A 20797-nucleotide genomic window follows, 5' to 3' on the forward strand; every position below is an offset into this window, starting at 1 on the left:
ATATACATTAAAAAGTAAATAAACAGTCCTTGAGGGGCTTATGACTAGAGCAGAGGAAAATGGATGGGCTGTCAGGTTGTGAGATCACTGTAGCCCACAGAAATGCTCCTTCTTTTTTACTTTTTGGAGGCTGGTCTATTTAGTCCTGGCTGTCCTGGAGCTCTCTATGTAAACCAAGTTGACAATTTTTTTCTTCTGTGTCTTGAACCTAGAACCTTATACAAACTAAGCAAGTATTCTGCCCCTGAACCATAACTTCAACCCTCCCTTAAGCCCAAGTGTTTCCTATAGCAGTGTGTTTTACCCATCACCACTTTAGGCAGTCATGTTAGAGTAAAGCTGATTGAAGATTTTATATTTCAACCATGAGGCTGTGCTTTCCCTAACGTGGATGCTGTCTAAATCCTATACACTTCATACAGATATCTTTCAGTGAGCGCCGGCTGCAGACAGATTAATATCATTTGGGTGGCTCTTAAACTTTTGTGTAGGAATCACTGGGGTGGGAGTGTGGATTTTGAAGCCTGACTGCCACAAATTTAGATCAGTGGATTTGGGGATTGGATCCTGGAATCCATATTCTTAGTTCCTCCTTGCAGTTAGAGAAACATCGTCTATACATTCACTATTTGCAGTTTCGTTCCCAAGACTGCCTTTATCACCAAGGCCTGTAGCACTCCAAATGCTGCTAATAAGACAGAGGTTTGCTTTGAAAGCCTTAGGAAGTGTCTTAACTTGCCATAGCCAATCTTGAAAACTGTCCAGAGTTTTACAACTCTTGCTTTTATTTTCCTCCGGGGAAGCTGTGGTTATATTGGTCATGAGAAACAAGGTCTTATTTGTTCAAGAATGTCTCAGATATCTGCCACTTCTTCACTGCTCTGGTTGAGGGCTTCCTCATTGCCCATCTGGATAGTCACTGATTTCTTCATAGTCTCGACTCATCCCCCTACTCCCTGGGCTCAAATTGCCAGTAGAGGTGACAGAAGCTGCTGTCGGCTTTGGGACAAAACATAGTTAGGAGTAGTTTAGAGAAGTGATCTGTCGCAGCAACAAACAGCTGATGGGAGTGTAATAGTTTTCAGGGCATCCGGTGTAAAAAGCCAGTTTTGTTGAGAATGTAGCCCAGTTGGTAGAATACTTGCCTAACATGCATGGAGACCTGGGTTCAGTCTCCCAAGACTACATACAACCAAGTATGGTAGTGTATCCTAGCATTTGGGAGGCAGAGGCAGGAGGAGCAGAAGTTGAGGGCCAAGGCTAGAGAGGTGGCCCTCTGGTTAAGAGCGCTGGCAGCTCTTCCAGAGGACCCAGGTTAGATTCCTATCATCCATATGGTAGTTCACAATCATCTGTAACTCTAGTTCTAAGGTATTGGGCACCCTTTTCTGGCCTCTGAGTTTATTAGGTACTCACATGATATATAAGCCTACATGAAGGTAAAACACCCTCACATATTAAAAATAAATTTTTAAAACTTAAGGCCATCCTCAGTACAGAGTTTGAGACCAGCCTGGAGTATAAGAGACCCTATCTTCATTTTTTTTTCTTGGTTTTTCTAAACAGGCTTTCTCTCTGTGTATAGCCTGGATGTCCTAGAACTTGCTTTGTAAACCAGGCTGGCTTTGAACTCACAGAGATCCTCCTGCCTCTGTCCCCAGAGTGCTGAGTTTTTTTTTTTTCAGAGTGCTGAGTTTAAAGGTGTGTGCCACCACTGCCTAGCTGAGATCTTATCATTAGATTTAAAAAAAAAGTATTAGAATGAAGTATTGCATTTGGGAATGGAAATTCGGTTTTAATATGAAGTATAGACTATAATCTTGTTCAGGTGAAAAGTTAGTTAAGGTCACAGCTAGGGGGTGATCACATTTCTCGTGTGGCCAGACCCCTGTGTTATACTCATTGAATATGTGCTCACAGAAGCATGCATGTCTTTGTACATAATGTTTTCTTTTGTTTGTTTTTAAGATAGTCTCATGCTGTAGTCCAGGCTGGTCTAGAATTCACTAAACTAGCTTTGAACTCCTGATCCTCCTTCCTCATTCCCCCAAGTGCTGGAATTACTGGAGTGAACCACCACGGACAGCTTTGCACAGTTTTGTCTCCTTCAGTGGTGTATCACATCTAGCATGGTTTTGGTCCCTCTAATATATTCTATGGCAGGATATACAATAATTAAGAGCCGGGCGGTGGTGGCGCACGCCTTTAATCCCAGCACTCGGGAGGCAGAGGCAGGCGGATCTCTGTGAGTTCGAGGCCAGCCTGGTCTACAAGAGCTAGTTCCAGGACAGGCTCCAAAACCACAGAGAAACCCTGTCTCGAAAAACCAAAAAAAAAAAAAATAAAAAATAAAAAAAAAAAATAAAAAAAAAATACAATAATTAAGATTAATTTGATCCCTTTCCTAATGGGTGGGGGAACATATACTCAATAAAGCCAAAGAAATGCGGTGGTACTAACTGGGAGGGTGGAGGGAGAAGCACAGGGTGTTTTGCATAGACAGGAGGTATACCCAATATAAAAGGTCAGTATAGTTCCACAGAAGAGGATGGCTTTGCAGCTGAGACCGAAAGAATTACCAGTTAACTATGGGTAGGAGAGGTGGTTCAGCAGCTAAAAAGCCCTGGCTGCTCATGCAGAGGTCCCAGCACCCACATGGTGGCTCACAACCATCTAACTGTAGTTCCAGGAGCTCTGGTGCAATATTCTTGCCTCTATGGGTGCCAGGGTACATGTGTATGATACACACACATACATTTAGGTAAAACACTAATACGAATAAATAAATCCAAAACCTTTTTTAAAGACTTAACTATGATTGGAGAAAGGAATGCTTATAGATCTTAGCAGGAACACTGTGTCTCTAGCACCTGTGACAAGGTGGTGACAATCAAGAAACCCAAAGGAACTCTGTGATTAGAGAGGTCACTGAGCAAGGAGCGGCAGTGATATTTTTGTACTTTACCCAAAAGGCAGTGGAAGGTCATTGGGAGCTTTTGAAGTCAGGAGTGTAGGGTGTGGTGATGTGTTCAGATTAGTGTTGGAAAATCGCTACAGGCCCTCCCTTTCTCCCTCCTTCTGGAAAGCATTGTTGAATTCTAGGTAGGCATTAGTGGGGAAAGGTTTTCTGCAGCTATGCAAGACAAGGCAAGAGGTGGTGATTTGGGTTAGGGCCTTAGGAGTGGTGATGGACAGGAATTAAAGTAAAGTTGTATTTTGAAGCTTGAACTGTTAGTGAGAAATAGATTTGATATGGGGAAAGAGAGGGAGGCCTGGAGAGAGGAGAGAGAGAATGAATATCAAGGCTAAATACTAAATTTCTGGGTTGAATTGGGTATGTTTAAAGGTCTTTGTTTATTGCTTGTAGGTAATGTGTAGTGTGTGAACCCATAGTTTGTGGAAGTGTGTGTACATGTGTGCAAGTTCATGGAAGCCAGAGGTTGGTGTTAAGGGACTTCCTTGATTATTCTCCTCCTTGAATTTTACGCATATAGGCGGGATCTCTCTTGAGCCCAGAGCTTCCCGATTGTGCTAGTCCAGCTGGCCAGTTTGCTCCAGGATCCCGCGTCTGCCTCCTACATGCTGGGACTGCAGGTGGACCACTGGGCCCACCAGGCATCTGGATAGATGCTGAGGCTCTGACCTCTGGTTCCCATATTTTTATGACAGGCCCTTTACCCATTGAGCCATCTCCTAAATGGCATTTGTATTGACATTTTAAGGAATGCTGGAAAGAACCAGATTTAAATGGAAGATCAGGAGCTTATGTGAAGGTTTTTTCTGTATGGGTCTTTGGTTTTTTCACTCAAACTCCCACTCCACAAAAATTCTTCTGAAAACTGCCTTCTTGCACACCACAGGAGGGACACACTGTGTCACTTGGCTTCTTTCAGTTCCTACTATTTTGTAGTTACCTGTGTGCTTGCCTGCTCCCTCATTAGACTGGGATTCCTTTATCAGGAGGGACTTTGCTGCTCTTGGAAAAGGGATACATTTTCCCTCAAGTAGTTTCCACTGAGCTAAAGGCTTCTGCTTTCTTAGCTCTGGATAAAGCTGGTCTTCTTCCCTATTGCAGACCAGCTTTCTCATGAGGGTAGGGCAGAGCTTTCCATTTCTGCCTCTTCTCCTTTTGTCTTTGCACACCTCATAGTTGTAGTGTTGGGATTCAGAGGAGGAATAGCTGACTTGAACACGAGCCTGACTCTGAGCAGATAAGGTTTAGAGCGTGGACTGCATGGCAGGTTTACCTGACTGCTGTCAGAAAATGTCTGTGCGAAGCCCATTTTGCCTGTAGTTGCTGCAGATCTGTTTCTTTTACTCCCAGTGATCAAAACAAAGATCAAGGGACGAGAATGTGCTGCCTGTTGTTTGTCCCTGCAGGCTGAAGAAGGGTAGGCGGCACAGTGACACAAACTGTCTTTGTAGCTACTCTGGGAAGGACTGAAGGAAAAACTCTTTGGTGTCTCACTATCCCCACTCTTAGCCCTTTTATTTATTAACTCCAAGCTTCTGAACAGTACCTTTCCTACAACATTGAGTTGCTCATAATATTAGCAACACCGTTGAGTGGCTCATAATTTAACACAATTATATGAGCAACATTTTTACTTTATAGTAAAAGAAATAGTCACCATTTTTCTAAGGCTATTTATATTCTGTTTTTGAATGTTGGCTATTGTTGTACAAAACCTGGGTTTCAGGGAAAGAAAGAGGATTGACTAGATGAGAAAGTGCTTTTGTGTGCTTGTTTCCTTAAAAGGATGTGGGTTTATCTTAGAGATGGACTTTCTACTTTCTTCCTTTGTTCTTCCTGCTGCTGTTTCTTCTCCTGCCTCCATCCCTCCCTTTCTTCTGCTCTTTCTCCTCTTCCCCCTCCTCTTTCCTCCTCCTTTTTCTTGTCTTCTCTCGCTTCCTCTAAAGCTGGAGCGCTCAAGCCAGTAAAACTTAGTGGAAAGTTTTACTAGGAACTCACAGACTCAAACAAGAAAAAAAAAATAGTTTTTAATTTGGGCTTTATTTTGAAATTCCATATTGAAAGTAATTGCCAGTCATGGTGGCTCATACCTCTAATCCCAGCATTTGGGAGGCAGGAACAGTCAGATCTCTGTGAGTTTGAGGTCAGCCTGGTCTACATATTGAGTTTCAGGATAGCCAGGACTACATAGAAAGACATTGTCTCAAAAAAAAAAAAAAGAAAGAAAGAAAGAAAGAAAGAAAAAAAAAGAAAGAAAGAAGAAATAAAAGAAGTCCATGGGGATTTTGTGTTTGTTTTGCTGAGAGACAGCAACACTAGCCCTGGCTGGCATGGAACTCACTGTGTAGACCAGGCTGGCCTTGAACTCAGAGATCCTCCTGCTTCTCACTTCCCAAGCTCTGGGTTTAATCCATGTGCTACCATGTTCTGCGTTTTGTTGACTCATTTAAAATATAGTCTGGAGTAATTGCGATAGTCATAGTCATACCCACGCTATACTATCATGTCTTGATTTAGTATTTCCATTTACATATCCTGCCTAATATTGCTGCATGGGCTTATTTTCAAATTGGAGTATGCTTGCATGCTAGGAAAAGTGTCATTGGCCCTACCTTTAGAAGAGGCATCATTAGCTTCTGTCATCAGGGCCAGCCTTTACAACTATACGCCTGAGGTCACCATCAAGAGCAGATAAAGATCTGGGGAAATACACACACACACACACACACACACACACACTCACACTGCTTGTCCTATGTATTTCAAATTTGTTTTTTTTTAATGCATGGGCAGCCTTGCAGCCTTGCAGCCTTGCATATGAACTTGTCCATATTGGGTTTCATAGTCTAAGTTGATGAGGATGACTGACCAGGTCTCTTCCTCAAGAGGGCACCAGATCTCATTACAGATGGTTGTGAGCCACCATGTAGTTGCTGGGAATTGAACTCAGGACCTTTGGAAGAGCAGGCAGTGCTTTTAACCACTGAGCCATCTCTCCAGCCCATTTCAAAGATATACTTATAAATATATCTATATAATTTTTGTTCTGAGACAGGTTTCTCTGTGTAAAAGACCTGCTGTCCTGGAACTCACTATGTAAATCAGGTTGTTCTTGAACTCACAGAGATCCGCCTGCCCCTGCCTCCTGAGTGCTGGGATTAAAGACATGATCCACCACTGCCCAGCAGTATATTCTTTTATTAACATATTTTTATTCTTTGAGAATTTCTTATATGTATAAAATGTATTTTGATCTTATCTCTCCCGCCCTCCCCCAGTAGAGTCCACCTAGTGCTGCCCATATTTATATGGGAGTGGGCCCATTGACCTACCAGGGACATATTCTCCCTCCCCTTGTAGCCACTGACTGCCGACAGCTCCTCAGCTAGGGTTGAGGCCCTGTGTAAACACTTTTTCCTTCCAAGGACATATACTTAGTAGCTTCAATGGGGCCCATATGTGTATAATTATCAAGGAAAACACGCAGCTTATGCTTCCTCCTTAGATATTATTTCAGCCATTTCAGTGTTGTGTGTAAGCATGGCTGTACTTAGTGATCTTCAGATAAGTATTCTTTGGGAAAAGCGTACCTCAAGGTACATTGTGTTTTGTTTGCTTCACTTGGTACAATGGTCTTCTGATAGGGCCGGTTCTCTAGGAAAGCCGTTCTGATTGTAGAAACTGCTGCTTTGTTTCAGGTCGGTCTTCTCTCTTTCCCTTTGAAGATGCCTTCTTGGATGACAGCCATGGCGATCAGGCTTTATCCTCTGGCTTAAGTTCTCCCACTCGATGTCAAAATGGGGAGCGAGTGGAACGCTACTCTAGGAAGGTGTTTGTTGGAGGCCTTCCTCCTGACATCGATGAAGGTACCGTGTGCGTTCATTAAGAACTTTGCAAGAGCTGACTTCTCTGCATTGTGTTCAGACCCTGACTTTTCTCCAAGCCAGCATCACTAACACACACTGAAAGTGTAAATTAAATGGTGACAAAGCTAACTTAAAAAACTTCTTTAGTTCTCCTAGACTTTGGGAGTGCCATGGAAATCTTCCTAGGACCAGCTTGCTCCGTGCAACTCTAATGCTAATCTAAATAAGTCATGGTTTCTTTAGTCCTTTCATGATGTGTGTGCGTATGGGTGCTAAAAATAGCTTTAGACTTACAACATTAAAGTTGCAGATGGCCACAGCCTCTTTTTCCCCTAGCTGTTCTCATGTCTGTATTAATACTGTCAGTCAATTAGATTTTCTTTAGGATAAATTTCTTACTGTTGCTGATGGAATGATCGCCTCCACCCAAGGAGTTACAAAGTCACAATCTTCTCCTTCCAGTCCGAAGTCAAAAAAAGAGATAAAATAATTGAGCTAGCAGTATGTCTCCCCTTGCAGGGTTTACTGCTGTAGAGATACTTTAGGAAAACTCTAAAAAGAAAATAAATGCAAAAGGGGGTCCCTCAAAACATTTTTTACATAAAAAGATATGTTCTATGTTTCTTACTATTGTAGGGTTTTTTTCTTCCACTTTGCTAAGTCCCTTCTTTGTTTTATAGATGAGATCACTGCCAGCTTTCGCAGATTTGGACCTCTCGTGGTAGACTGGCCTCATAAAGCAGAGAGCAAATCATACTTCCCTCCTAAAGGTAATGGACTCAAGATGTCACGCGGTCTCTCAGAGGCCAGCCCCATAGAAGACATTCTTACAAGTCTTGAAGTTGATCCCTCGTCCTTAAGTAAGATAACACTGATATCATTATGTGTGGACTTTACTTGGGGAGGCTTCCCCAGGAGTGCACTGTGTTTGATGACCCTGGTTTTATTAGCAGTGAGATTTTGTAATTTCATTATAGAGGAGTTTTTTTTTGCTAAGCTCATTGTTTCATAAGGGGGAAAACCCTAGGGTTTTGAGGAATGTCAGCAATGGTAATATTTAAAAGTTAGTTTTTAGGCGGATCTCTGTGAGTTTGAGACCAGCCTGGTCTACAAGAGCTAGTTCCAGGACAGGCTCCAAAACCACAGAGAAACCCTGTCTCGAAAAACCAAAAAAAAAAAAAAGTTAGTTTTTATTTGTATCCCTATAGCCATGTGGGGTTTTTAAACTTTTAAACAAATCTTACAATCTCAGAACACGGGAAAGCTAGTGGCTAAAGAATGACTTTGTGTGGTGTGTCCATTACTCACAGCTGTCTGGTGAGAGGTGGAGAACTAATAGCGGAAGATCCTTCACAGCTTCTTCCTTCTCTGAACCTGTAGGGTGTTCTCCCACTAATCTCCGAGGGTCACAATGTCCTGCTTCTCACTCAGCATTTGTTGTTTCTGTGGAGCCAGGGAATGTCTGTGCTGATGCTCGTGTTCAGTGTGCTCTTAGATTCATGTAATAGAGGACTTGGGTTTAAAGAGGATGCGCTTCTCTTTCCTCTGTTATCATCTACAGCCTGTGTTTTGAGGATGCCATTCATCTTGGAAAATGACTCGTGGTCTATTACTGTGCGACATTGCCCATCACGAGATGATGAAGTCAGCATCCTTGTCTTTCCTGTACCCTGTGCAGGAATCAAACTCCAGCTTAAGCTAGGGAAGGCCACTGGCTTCCGGTTACACTCAGTTCATTAGGTTTCTTTCTCGTTCACCTTTTTCTTGCTCTGTAACCCATGAAAGAAAGTTACCACTAGAGAGTTGCTTGTTACTTTTAACATCTTCTGTTAATTTGGTTTTTTTTTTTGGGGGGGGGGTGGTTGTTGTCATTAAGATGGGGCCTACTTCACATTGTACTCCAGGCTGGCAGTAAGCTCAGGATGTTCTCGTCTCGGCCTCTCAAGTGCTAGAGTTACAGGCATGCACAACCACATCTGCTCAACATTTTTATAGTTTGAAGTTAAGCTTCTGCTCACCAGAAAAGATAAAAATCATTATATAAATTATTTCAGTGGGAGAATGTGTTCCCCCACCTTGTGACACTGTAAAGGTACTGGTATGGTTGCACAGTCCAGACCTAGTGTTGTATTAGTGAGTGAATGTGTTCGTCACAGTGTAGTATATGTCACACAGTTTAAAAAGTGACCCACGTGAAAGGTATTTCTAAGAGTGATGATTGTGCCGGATGGTGGTGGCGCACTCCTTTAATCCCAGCACTCGGGAGGCAGAGGCAGGCAGATTCTCTATGAGTTCGAGACCAGCCTGGTCTGCAGAGCAAGTTCCAGGACAGGCTCCAAAGCCACAGAGAAACCCTGTCTCGGAAATCAAAAAAGAAAAAAAAAAGAGTGATGGCTGTGAAAACAGTTCTACTGAGATCTGGCACAAAGTTGCCAGGCGACCACTGGGAAAGGAAGGCGCTAAAGATGTGTGTGGTCTTGTCCATCTAATCATCCCGGACGCATGTCTGTGAGAAATAATCATGTGGATATTTTGCTGAGTATCCTCCTTATTAATGTGTAGGCTAGCATGAAATTTTAAATTTTACATATGTGCATTACTATATTATATAAGCTGTTTTATATATACATTTCCCCCCAACAATACTAGCAACTTTCTTTAACAGATGTATATTATTGTTAGTGAGCATAGTATTTATTCAGGTCTGTTGATGGTCTTTAAGTTGCTGCTCATAAATTATTCTTCTGTGAGTATCCTCATGTTTTCATATTTTTTATTTTTATTTTTTTTCATTCTGTATTTTCTTTGCATGGAGAGAGGTGCAAGGGATTGAAACCTGGGCCTTTTGTACCTTGGGCAATGGCCCTGACTTACATACAGCTTAATCATTACCTCCTAGGGAGAATTTCTGTTCTCATCGTTAGTAACTTGGTTTACAAAACTCAGTCTTGTTGAGAGTTAGGGAAATTATTCCTTTTTAAATTTTGCCAATTTTTTGGTTAAAAATAACACTTTGGGTTCATTTCATTCCTCTTTCATATCACATTGATTTTCTTATTTTATGAAATGTATACTTTTCCCAGTATTTGGGTTTTTTTATAAAAATGTCTTTTATATTAATGATTTTTTATTTTTATTTGTTTATTTGGTTTTTTGAGACAGAGTTTCTCAGTAGCTCTGGAGCCAGTCCTGGAACCCGCCTTGTAGATGAGGCTGGCCTCAAATTCACAGAGATCTGCCTTCCTCCTGAGTGCTGGGATTAAAGGCGTGGGCCACCATCACCCAGTGATTTTTATTTTTTAAATGGTCTGAAGTAGCTTAGGTTGGACTTGAACTTACTCTGTAACTGAGGATGACCTTTAACTACAGACATGAACTACTCACTAAACTTGGTCAAATTCAGGGTTCAATAGATTTTTTTTCAAAGGTACTTAAAAATGCTAATGTAACCAGGCATGGTGACACAGGCCTTTAATCCCAGCTCTTAGGAGACAGAGGCAAGCGGGATCTCTCTGAGTTTGAGGATTCAAAGGAGAAAATTCTTGTGCTTATAACAGCTCCTGCATGGCATTATAAATGATGATATTTCTATTAAACTGTAGGCTAATTTGTAATTCCATACCAAGGGAGTAAATTATTCTAGGCATCCAGAAGAAGGAATTGCTGCGGGCTGTGTGAAATTCTGACCCCCGGGGATAGGTAAGGGAAGAAAGGCAGAAAATGCAAGGGGCAATGTACATATTGTTTAGGTTGGCTGATGTTTTGTTCGTAATCTTATTTAATCATCCCAGTTTTTCAGGGTAGGCACCTGTCTTACTGTTCCATTGCTGTGTGGGGACAACACCATGGCCAAGGCACCTATAAAAGAAAGCATTTGACTGGGGGGCTTGCGTATAGTTTCAGAGGGTCCGTTGTCCTCATGGTGGGGAGCATACAGGCAGGCAGGCAGGCATGGCGCTAGAGTGGAGCTACACTGGGGAGGGGAATGTCTGAGACTTGGTCTGGCTTTGAACTCTACGTATATCTGAGGATGACTTGAACTCCTCAGGTACTAGGTTATAGGTATGTGCCAGCATACCTGGCTATGAGCCCAAAGTTCTTTTTTTTTTTTTTGGTTTTTCGAGACAGGGTTTCTCTGTGGCTTTGGAGCCTGTCCTGGAACTAGCTCTATAGACCAGGCTGGTCTCGAACTCACAGAGATCCACCTGCCTCTGCCTCCCAAGTGCTGGAGCCCAAAGTTCTTAACTGTGCTGTATTAGTCTCTCCTAGAAATAAGGATATCACAGAGGCAGGCATGTTCAGGATGGTCTTTAAGGATGAGGAAAGTCAAAGCCTTAATCGTATTGAGCAGAGTAACTGGTGATCTCAAATATGGACTATAGACAAACCACCTGTGTGGAATTCCTGTTCCACCCCTTGATGGACAACAATTTATCTTCCTAAATTTCATCCGAAAATGAGGATGGTGATTATTGTTTGTATTCAGGCGTCTGCACTGGCCTGCCCTTGAGGTCTTGACAGGATGCATCCTCAGCTGCAGTCAGTAAGGGCACCTCTGTGCATGTTCTCTTAAAGGGTGGGCCTCGCCCACCTCCTGTCTCTGTTTCTCTCTCTCTCTCTGCTTCTGTGCCTGTCTCTCTGACTCACTCTCTTCCTCTCTCTTCTGCCACTTCTGTCCCAGAGACTGGTCTCCCCCCACCCAATAAAAAAACCTGTCCACCTGAGCTCTGTCACATGATGTCTCTCATGTGCTGCTTTTTAAAAAATGTACAATTATGACTTCATGTGACCTCTTATGCTTAAATAAGAAATTGTACATAAAATACTTTGCATAGTACCCAGGTATCACTGAGGGTTCATTTGTTTGAGCAGAGAATTGGTTTTCATGTTTATTTTGTTTTTATGTTTTGTTTTAGTTTTTTGAGACAAGGTTTCTCTGTGTAGCCTGGCTGTTCTGGGATAATCTCTGTAGACTAGGCTTTCCTTAAACTCACAAAGATCTGCCTACCTCTGCTTCCCGAGTGCTGGAATTAAAGGCGTGCACTACCATCACCTAGCTTCATGATTAGTTTTATAGGGAAGTTATGAAGACTTAGGATACTAGCAGTGAGGTATTACAAGAATAGATGGAGAAAGAAATCTCTGGTTCTGGTGATGGAGTGGTCATGTTACTTCAACAGCGGAGTCTGTTAAAATTCCTTTCACTAAAGCTAGACTGATGGCATTATTGATCAGAGAGAAGACCAAGTTGGTGTGTTGATGATTTGATGTACAGTTGGTCTGTCCTTTGTTCTAACCTGAGAAGAGATTCCTAATGGGCATTTGTTTTATAGTCGGGTCTTTGGGAGCAGAGACAGTCAGAGATGCATGTGTCCTGAGTCACCTTCTTGAGAAGGGAGAGGAAAATGAACAAATGAGTAAATTTTATAATAACAGTTACTAAGATCATGAAGTAGAGATCACTGTGGCCTTCTTGTCAAATACCTGGTATTATAAACAATACTCAATAAGTGTGATGGAGCCAGTAGAACCAGAACAAAACTGTGATCTTCACTGAGCAGCTGTTACTTTATGAGCAGTAAGAATGATAGTGCCTCCTCAGCAGAACTTACCATCAGCATCATTTTGTTTCCTTGTAGACTTTATTCGTGTGTGTGTGTGTGTGTGTGTGTGTATGTGTGTATGTTATGGTATGGATGGATATATGTGTGTATGTATATGTGTATGTATACAGGGCTGGGAGGATAACAACAGCTGGGATGCAGCTTTGTGTTCACATTTCCATCTCTTCTCCCCACAAGTGTCTAATGACTTTCGTTGGCTGCCTTACCTATTCCATGCCCTAATTTATTTGCTTGCTGGCAATTTAGACCATTAGTAATAATACTTATGTTCATGTATTCTTGCTTGTGTCCTTTTCTTTCAAGTTGTTTTCTTTAGGCCAAATTAGAAGCTACTTAACGAGAGATGAAAATCTTAATGACTCCGGATTTGATGTCACGCGGCTTCCAAAAGCAATCTCTTTGTGACGTTTATGCTAATTTGGACATCTGCAGCAAGTTTCCTCTTGAGTTCCAAATCAGACTGCACGTTGCTCCTGTGAGCTCACCTTTTCACTTCTTTGTTTGGCATATAATGGGCCTCTGCAGAAGCCAGGGGCCACACTGGTGTGAATCATGTGCCCGGAGCGTTTAGATCTTTTCTCTAAGATTCTATTGACTGAACCTTAGCTGCCTTCCACCAGCACTGCTATCTCAGTAGAGTCTCAGGAGGAGCCTTAGGGCGACCTTGATGTTCTGATTTTCCTTAGTACTTGCAGCACAGATGTGCACCACTTTGTCGAGCCTGCTGTTTCTTGAACTGGATGGCAAAAATTCTCCTAGAACAGTGGTACTTCTTTCTTTCTAAACTTGCCCCAGAATCCCTTTCTTCCCCTAGGTCTCTGTGTAGATGTCACCTTAACAACAGTGACTGTCTTAACTCTGTATCTAAAGCAGCTGCCCCTCAGCCCTCCACTCCTGTTCTCCTCATATTTATTTCTTACCTTCAGTCTACTTTTCTTTGAAGTACATACTCTCTGCTTCCCAAATGAGGGTGTAAGGTTGGGGAGTCTTCCTGTTCAGTTCACTGCTCCGATCCAAGCACCTCCATGCCTGGCACATTTTCTCTCAAATACTCTTTAAACGGATGAACTACATACAGCTTTGCGAGCTGATGAACAGGCTTGTTACTTGCTCAGAGGAAAAGCCCATCAGGTTCTCGAGCTGAAAAGTTCCTTAAAGATATCTTACTCTAACCCAACCTTTATTCAAAGAGACACAGAGAGAACTATCTTTCATTAGTGTACATAGCTTTTATTAGACTGACTTGAACCTGGAAGATCAATAGTTGATATTATTTTACCTGGTAAATAAAGGAAGAAAAATTTTCCATTAATTTTTGCTTAGAAGGAAAGCTGTTCTTTCTAAGGTTGTAATTCATATAGAAATTAGCAATTTAAACTGTATGGCTCAATGTATATTTTCATAGCTGCTTGGAGACCAAAGTAGCCCTTGTTTTTTTCTGAACCCCTGTGCTCTGTTGTTCTCACATAAGCTATAGTATTTCCAAAGAGATGTCTTAAGCTTGTAGCAGGTCTGAGTCGCCTTTTATCTATTGCTTAACTATAGGGCTCTCCTCCTTGGCACCTCACCATTTATGTGCCTGGACGAGCTGCTGTGTAGTGATTTTTTTTTTTTTTTTTTGAGACAGGGTTTCTCTGTGGTTTTGGAGCCTGTCCTGGAACTAGCTCTTGTAGACCAGGCTGGTCTTGAACTCACAGAGATCTGCCTGCCTCTGCCTCCCGAGTGCTGGGATTAAAGGCGTGCACCACCACCACCCGGCTGTAGTGAGTCTTTTGACTGGACAGATACTAGGGTGCTACCTCAATGCAGGGGTGTGGCTGTAAGTGAGAAGAGGTGCTTTGATGTAAGCAGATGCCGTGGAAACTATAGTGGGGGTGACAGGCAGCTGAGATGTGAACACTGGGAGCTAATTCTCCATTGCTATCTTCTACCATGAGTCATTTCAAATGTTTTCATGTTTCTAGTTGTATTCCAGAGGGGGAATCGGATTTGTCCAGTTTGTATTTTAAGACTTAGCTGTAGCCGGTTCTGGTGGCGCAGGCCGGTGGGATTTGCTGAAGGAGGCAAAGGCAGGCGGATCTGGAGTTTGAGGCCAGCCTGGACTACACATTAAAAAAAAAAAAAAAAAAAAAAAAGACTTAGCTATAATGTAAGTTATCCTCAAGGTCGAGCCCTGGATTCCTTGGACTGCTTAATACAGGAACAGCTCAGTTTTGTTTCCTTGAGCACAGGGTTGTGAATGTTGCATCTAGGAAGATAACTTGGCACAGCAAATTTAGTGAGTGATACATGTTTAGTATAATCTCTCTCAGTGTCTCCTGAAAAATGTCTCTTGTCCAAAGTTGCTGCCACTGGAGCTACAAAATAATGTCTCCCCACCCTGGACTTTCTATCCTGGTTCAGCATGAAGCATCTGTTCCCGGAACTGCTCTACTTTCGCCCCTAGGGAGAGGGGGTGGAGCCTGTGGAGCCATGCAGAGGATGTAGCCATGGAGAGCAGATGAACTCTCACTGTCAGTCAGCACAGGGTTCTGGGCAAACACAGGGCAGCAGCCGGCCTTCGAGATTGGGCAGGAGATGCCTCTGAAACCCTGCAGAATCAGAGACACACCGGTGACGAAGGAGGATGTAACCCACAGCTTCCCTGGGCAGCTGGTGCCAGCTTTGTAAGGCTGGGGCATAGGTGCAGTGCATGCCAGGTATACAGGAGTAGAGATGGGTACTCCACATAGTACAGGGTAGAGCCAAGTGATGGCTCCCTTCCACTGCCAGGAAAGCATGTATGTCTTTTGTTTTAACATATATTTTTATTCTATTTTTTGTGTGGGTAATTTTGTTCCCATTGTGTCTGTCCACATATGCATGATGTAGGTGCCTCGTACCCCAGGAGGCCATACAGTTTGACAATATGTCATATGGGTGCTTAGAATCAAACCCAGACCCTCTGAAAAGGGCAGCATGTGCTTCTGAGTGACTGTTTCAGCTGCCATCCAGAGCTTTTCTGTGCTATCAAGCTGGCTTGCCTGTTGACCTTGAGACTAAGGCTTGTAGTCACGGTGGTTTACGTAATCCCACCACAGTTTGTGAACCTGGCAGAAGGCAGGCAGGCCACGTGGATTCAGATCCACTTTGAGCCAGGCAACTAAGGAGATACTGTTTGAGTGACAAGAAAGGCACAGGCATAGGACACTGAGTAGCTGTAGTGCGCTGGATTGTAGCACCTATTCCGTTTGTCTAAAGTCTGACTTTGGAAAGAACTGTTTGTAACTGTCACATTTTACCCCTTGTAGATAGTTTGAATGGAAATAAGTCAGTGTTGTTCTCGTCTCAGATTCCAAGTTCTTCCACCTTCTGGGTTATGTAAACTGCTCAGTTGAGAAGCCTAGTGACTTTAGCATGTCGTTACTCTTTCACACACTATAATAAATACTTTGACTAATATTCTTTTATTTTTCTTTCATAGATGTAGGTCTTGGCTGATGGTCTTAACACTCTGGTGAATTTTGAATATATTTTAATATTTTATCTACTTGCAGTTTTCATTCCAGGGAGTGATTTTCTTGTGAAAACTTGGAAATTGCACTGTAGTGTAATGATATGGTTTTTGTCTTGTCCTGTTTAGACAGATGGAGCAACTTCTATTTTTACTTTCAAGATCATAGTATATTCCCACCTAGACTGTTCTTATTAAACACCTGTCTTCTCAGCATTGTACTAAAGTCGAAGCACGAATTTGGTTTCTGTGAAGCATTTATAGTTTGGGAACTCTACAGGAAGGGGAACGGCATTCAGGGTGTATAAGCCACAGGACAAAGCTTGAGCAACTCCAGAAATAAGAGCCAGCATGTTCGAGGTCACAGTGGTCACACTGTGCCCAGGCAGAGGTTCTAGGAAAGGGCAAGCAATTGCTCAATCTAGAGAAACCGTAAGTTCTCTCAATGAGGACTTTGTTTGGAAAAGAGCACATCGCAGAGACTGAAGTGAAATGCAATTTCTGTAATGAAATTTGGCAGGTGAAGGAGAGAGGATATTTTAGCTTTGGTCTGGAGTTGCTGACAGGGCTTAGGGATAGGACCGAGGCTGAAAGTGTGGCCAAGAAAGAATACATTAAGTTAAAAGGACTGGAAATGGGAAACTGGGGGTAGGGTGGTGGCTCAGGTGGTAAAGTGCTCAGTGAGCAAGCATAGGACCTGATAGCTGTCTATAGAAGCCACATAAAGAGGTCAGGTATAACTGGGCAGTGGTGGCGCACACCTGTAATCCCAGCACTCAGGAGGCAGAGGCAGGCGGATCTCTGTGAGTTTGAAGCCAGCCTGGTCTCCAAGAACTAGTTCCAGGACAGGCTCCAAAGCCACAAAGGAAACCCTGTCTCTAAAAACAAACAAACAAAAAAACAAAGCAAAAGGTCAGGTATGGCAGCATATTCTTGATATCTCAGCACAGGAAAAGAGGAGACAGGATCCCCAAGACTTGCTGGACAGCCCATTTAGCGCAGTCGGCACACTTAAGGCCAGGAAGAAACCACCAGAAGTTAACTTCTGGCTTCCAAGCATGCACATGCACGTTCACATGTGCACACACACACACACACACACACACGTAGTGAGAAGAGGAGGAGGAGGGGAACAGCTATGAAGAACTGATTAGCATTATTGACCACTACAATGAACCTGGGTTGTCTTTCAAACAGAGTAGGTGCTCATAGTCTTGAAGAGGGGAAACTGTCTTAGAGAGAAAACATGTTGTCAGCCAAATCAGGAACTAATCTAGGGACATTAAATTCCATGGAGAGAAGAATTTAGAGTTTCAGAGCTTAGGCCTGAGGATCCTACTGAGAGAAGCGTCTGCTGGTAAAGCAGCTGAAGGGGGCAGACGTCAGGCATCTGGACTCAAGAAGGGGTGCTAGCTCCTAGCGATGTGACAGCACTGAGTAATTGAATCTCTGAACCTCACATATGCATCTGAGTTAATGTCTTGGGTTTTTCAGATGACATGAGACTGCACACAAGCACAAACGCAAGTCTGAGGATTGTTTGTAAAATAATATGTACTCTGTGAAAATGTAGTACTTAGTAGCAATAAAATCACCCAACTGGTTTGGTCAGTTCCTTCTGCACTCCCAGTCTGGTCTCCATTTTCCCTGCTCAGGTGCTTAAACTGGCAGTGACTTGAGCGGATGGACTGGCAGACCTCACAAGGCCCTCTTTATACAGAGCACGTGTGATTACATAAACAGAGCTTTAAAGCCTAACTCTCCAGGTCACTGGCCTGGGCTGCAGAAAGTACATTGCTGATCTCCATCTTGGAGTGCTTCTTGTTCATCCCTAACTCCTTCTTCCCTTTCCCACGCACAGCCAGCCCGCGAGGAAGCAGTTATTTGTGTAGTAGGAAGCAGAAAACGGGCTGGAGCCAGTGTGTGTCTCAGCTCTAGGTAGTAAATAGAGTCAAAGAGATCTGGTTCTGGTTCCAAGGGGCGTGTTTTGGAATCCAGGACTGTGAGCAAGGATATTTGCAGCGTCATCTGAGTGTGGGCTACTTTCTTCCCGACTCCTCTCGGTGTTTTCACCTCTGCAAGCAGAAGCCTCGGCATTCAGAGCCTGCTTCTGACTTCTCTGTATCTCTTCCTTACTCAAAAATCTCTCTTCTCTCTTCAGTTTTTAAGAATATGTTTGAAAAACCCATTCTTTAGATTTTTAGTGTACTTTTTCCTATTTTTAAGGACTTAGTGCATTTTTCATTTTGTATATATGTGTACCCCATGAGTGTGGCTATGGCGATCATTGGATCCCCTGGAGCTGGAGTTATGGATGATTGTGAGCCACCCTAGGTGCTGGGAACAGAACTCCATCCTCTGGAAGACCAGCAAATGCTCTTAATTGCTGAGCCATCTCTCCATCCCTGATATACTGTTTCTAGGTGAGAGTTCTCTGCCTGCCCCCATGACCTCATTGTATATTAATGTCTAAGTTCCTGTGCCTAGGGCACGTAAGAGTTCAAACCGTTTTGGAGTTCAGGTTTTCTAGGCCAGCGATAAAGAAATGAGAGCTCTAGTTCTTCAGTGATCTGGGCAGCAGGCAGGGACTGTGAGATGATTGACAGGCTCCTGCCTTGTGTTTACTCATCGTTCCCTTGCTCCTTTACATGCGAATGTGGCCTGTCTATTCCTGCCATGACCTGTTTTCCTGAACTGGCTTCCTCTCTGTAAGTTCTGGATGGATGAGTCTGCTGCAGCATTTTCCCCTGGTGTTCTGTAGGACACGCCCACAGTGCCACGCCTGCCGAGTTAATAGTCATCCTTGCATCCTTATGTACAGACGATATTAGTCTTAGTTTTTCCAGGGCAGGGTCCTTCTCTGCTGGTGCTCATCTTTGTAGAGCCAGCGCCTACCGTCATGCTTTGTGCCTCCTAGATATTTTTGGTTCTCTTGAAATGAATCCAAAGACAAACCTCCTGAGGCAAACCAGGTAAGTCCTCTGACCTGAAATTCAAGGTCAGAGAGAATGTTTGAAACAGACTGCTTGTGTCATTAAAAAAAAATCTGAATGCAGGCGACTCAGGCTGAGGTGCCCTTCAGATTGTTCTAGGAAGGTTGTGCGAGGTTGGGGGAGCTTGGGTTTTGTGAAGTGAGAGTTTGCTGCACATTCAAGGCTTGGACTTTCCTTTCCAGGGTTACTCTGACCTGATCAGAAACCCATATGTTTGTTGGCCACCATTTTACAAATACAAACCAGCACATAGCCCCACATACTGGAATTTTCTTCTCATTTATGTCTATTATTTGAAGCGTGTAAAACACCTATAACATTTTAAAGGCAGGTACAGGTCATAGGCAGTGAGTCAACTGCCACAGGGACCATTGCTTGACTTTAGAAAGTTTTCTGACCCTCTAAGGCCTGGCAGCCATGGCCAGTTTCTTGCTGAGGGTATCCAGCAACTGCTGTAGGCTAGCTGATATTCCCGTGAAAGAGCTGGAGTCGGAAACAGGCGAAAGAAGCCGTCTAGGCTAAGGCTGAACAGTACAGGCCTGCAGAGACTAAAGATTTCAGGGCCAACAAGTCTGCTGTCCTGAGTTGGAGACACAGACCCAGAAGAAGGTGGCCATTTCTAGACCTACAATGGCAGGACAGGGATAAACTGTTGAATGTCATCATAGTCTTCATATGTGACATCTGTTCAGAAGTCCACAAAAGCAGCTACATGAATGGGTAGAAGAGATGCCGGTTCTAAGGGGTGGCATTAACATACTCATGGAGCAGGAAGCCTCAGCAGAGCTTGTGTTCTACGTGACAGACATTACAAGAGAGGAGCAGATCTACCTTTACACAGACTCAATACGTCTCCAAAGAGAGTATCTTCTAACTTCATATTTCTTAGAGACCTTGTGAGTTTGCTGTTTATGTTCCTATGTGTTCAGGTCAAGCACCATAAGTCAATTCTTTGAAGAAGAGATTAATTTTCTTACTTCTCTGTAAAGGCATTGTCTGTGAACAAAGCAGTAAATAGTTCTTTGTGGCTTGTGTAGCGACTGCCTTAGAGCAGCCCATTCTTACTCTGGGCCAGAGCAGTGAACACTAGTATTCCTAGGTGGTAGACTCAGGAGCTTGTTGTTCATTCTCATGAAAAAAAAAAAAATTTTAAAGGTGTGTCCTTAGTGACATTTTATCTTGTTATTTTTAGATGAGACAGTGTTGATAATTGGTAACAAGCTGTGTGAGTTTCCAGATCTGGCTTGGATTTTAAATCCAAAATTCAACCCCTAGCTTTGAATCTGAGAATTCCCGTAAACTCCTCATCTGTGAAACAGAGATAATGACAACTGATTTACTCCACTGAGCCTGTGGGATGAGATGAACCAACAAATACGCTTCTTAGCCCAGTTCCTAGGACATTTTGAACACCCAAGGCCTGGTAGTCACGGTAGTAAGCTTGGTAATAATTTCTATTTATATGGGGGAATCAAATACTTAAAATTATAATATGAAAATTACATTTAAAATTTTAGAAAGCTTTGTATTTAAAAAGGAACCAAGAATATTTTGGAGGCAACTCTTAGTATGTTCTCAGGCATTAAAAGAAAAAGTCTTTTTAATTAAATTTACCCTTCAAGAACCTAGCCAAATAAATTGGAATTGTGCCCTTAAACCTTCCTGTTCTTTCTCCTTAAGGAAATTGCCCTGCCAGTCCATGTTTGTCTGAAGTCCCTCTCTGTTCCAGCCCCACTCTTCTAACCCACTTGGTACCAATGGAGAGCTAGGGATTCCATTCTAACTCTTCTGAGCTTAACCCCGGGTCGTGACAGTGGCTGTGGCCACCATTCCTCCAGGGCCACTCT

The 20797-nt window shown here is 43.0% G+C and overlaps 1 protein-coding gene across 8 annotated transcripts in view; it reads left to right on the forward strand.

Moving 5' to 3' along the window:
• Cpeb3 (cytoplasmic polyadenylation element binding protein 3) overlaps nucleotides 1-20797 on the forward strand; it is a 191720-nt gene that overhangs the window by 120408 nt on the left and 50515 nt on the right. For all 8 annotated transcript variants that reach the window (XM_057777651.1, XM_057777650.1, XM_057777649.1 and 5 more), the window contains 2 exons: nucleotides 6673-6840; nucleotides 7521-7610. In XM_057777651.1, coding sequence (XP_057633634.1) covers nucleotides 6673-6840; nucleotides 7521-7610 — 258 coding nt within the window. The remainder of the gene's footprint in view (nucleotides 1-6672; nucleotides 6841-7520; nucleotides 7611-20797) is intronic.

This window comes from Chionomys nivalis, chromosome 8, assembly GCF_950005125.1.
Source record: "Chionomys nivalis chromosome 8, mChiNiv1.1, whole genome shotgun sequence".
Classification (NCBI taxonomy): domain Eukaryota; kingdom Metazoa; phylum Chordata; class Mammalia; order Rodentia; family Cricetidae; genus Chionomys; species Chionomys nivalis.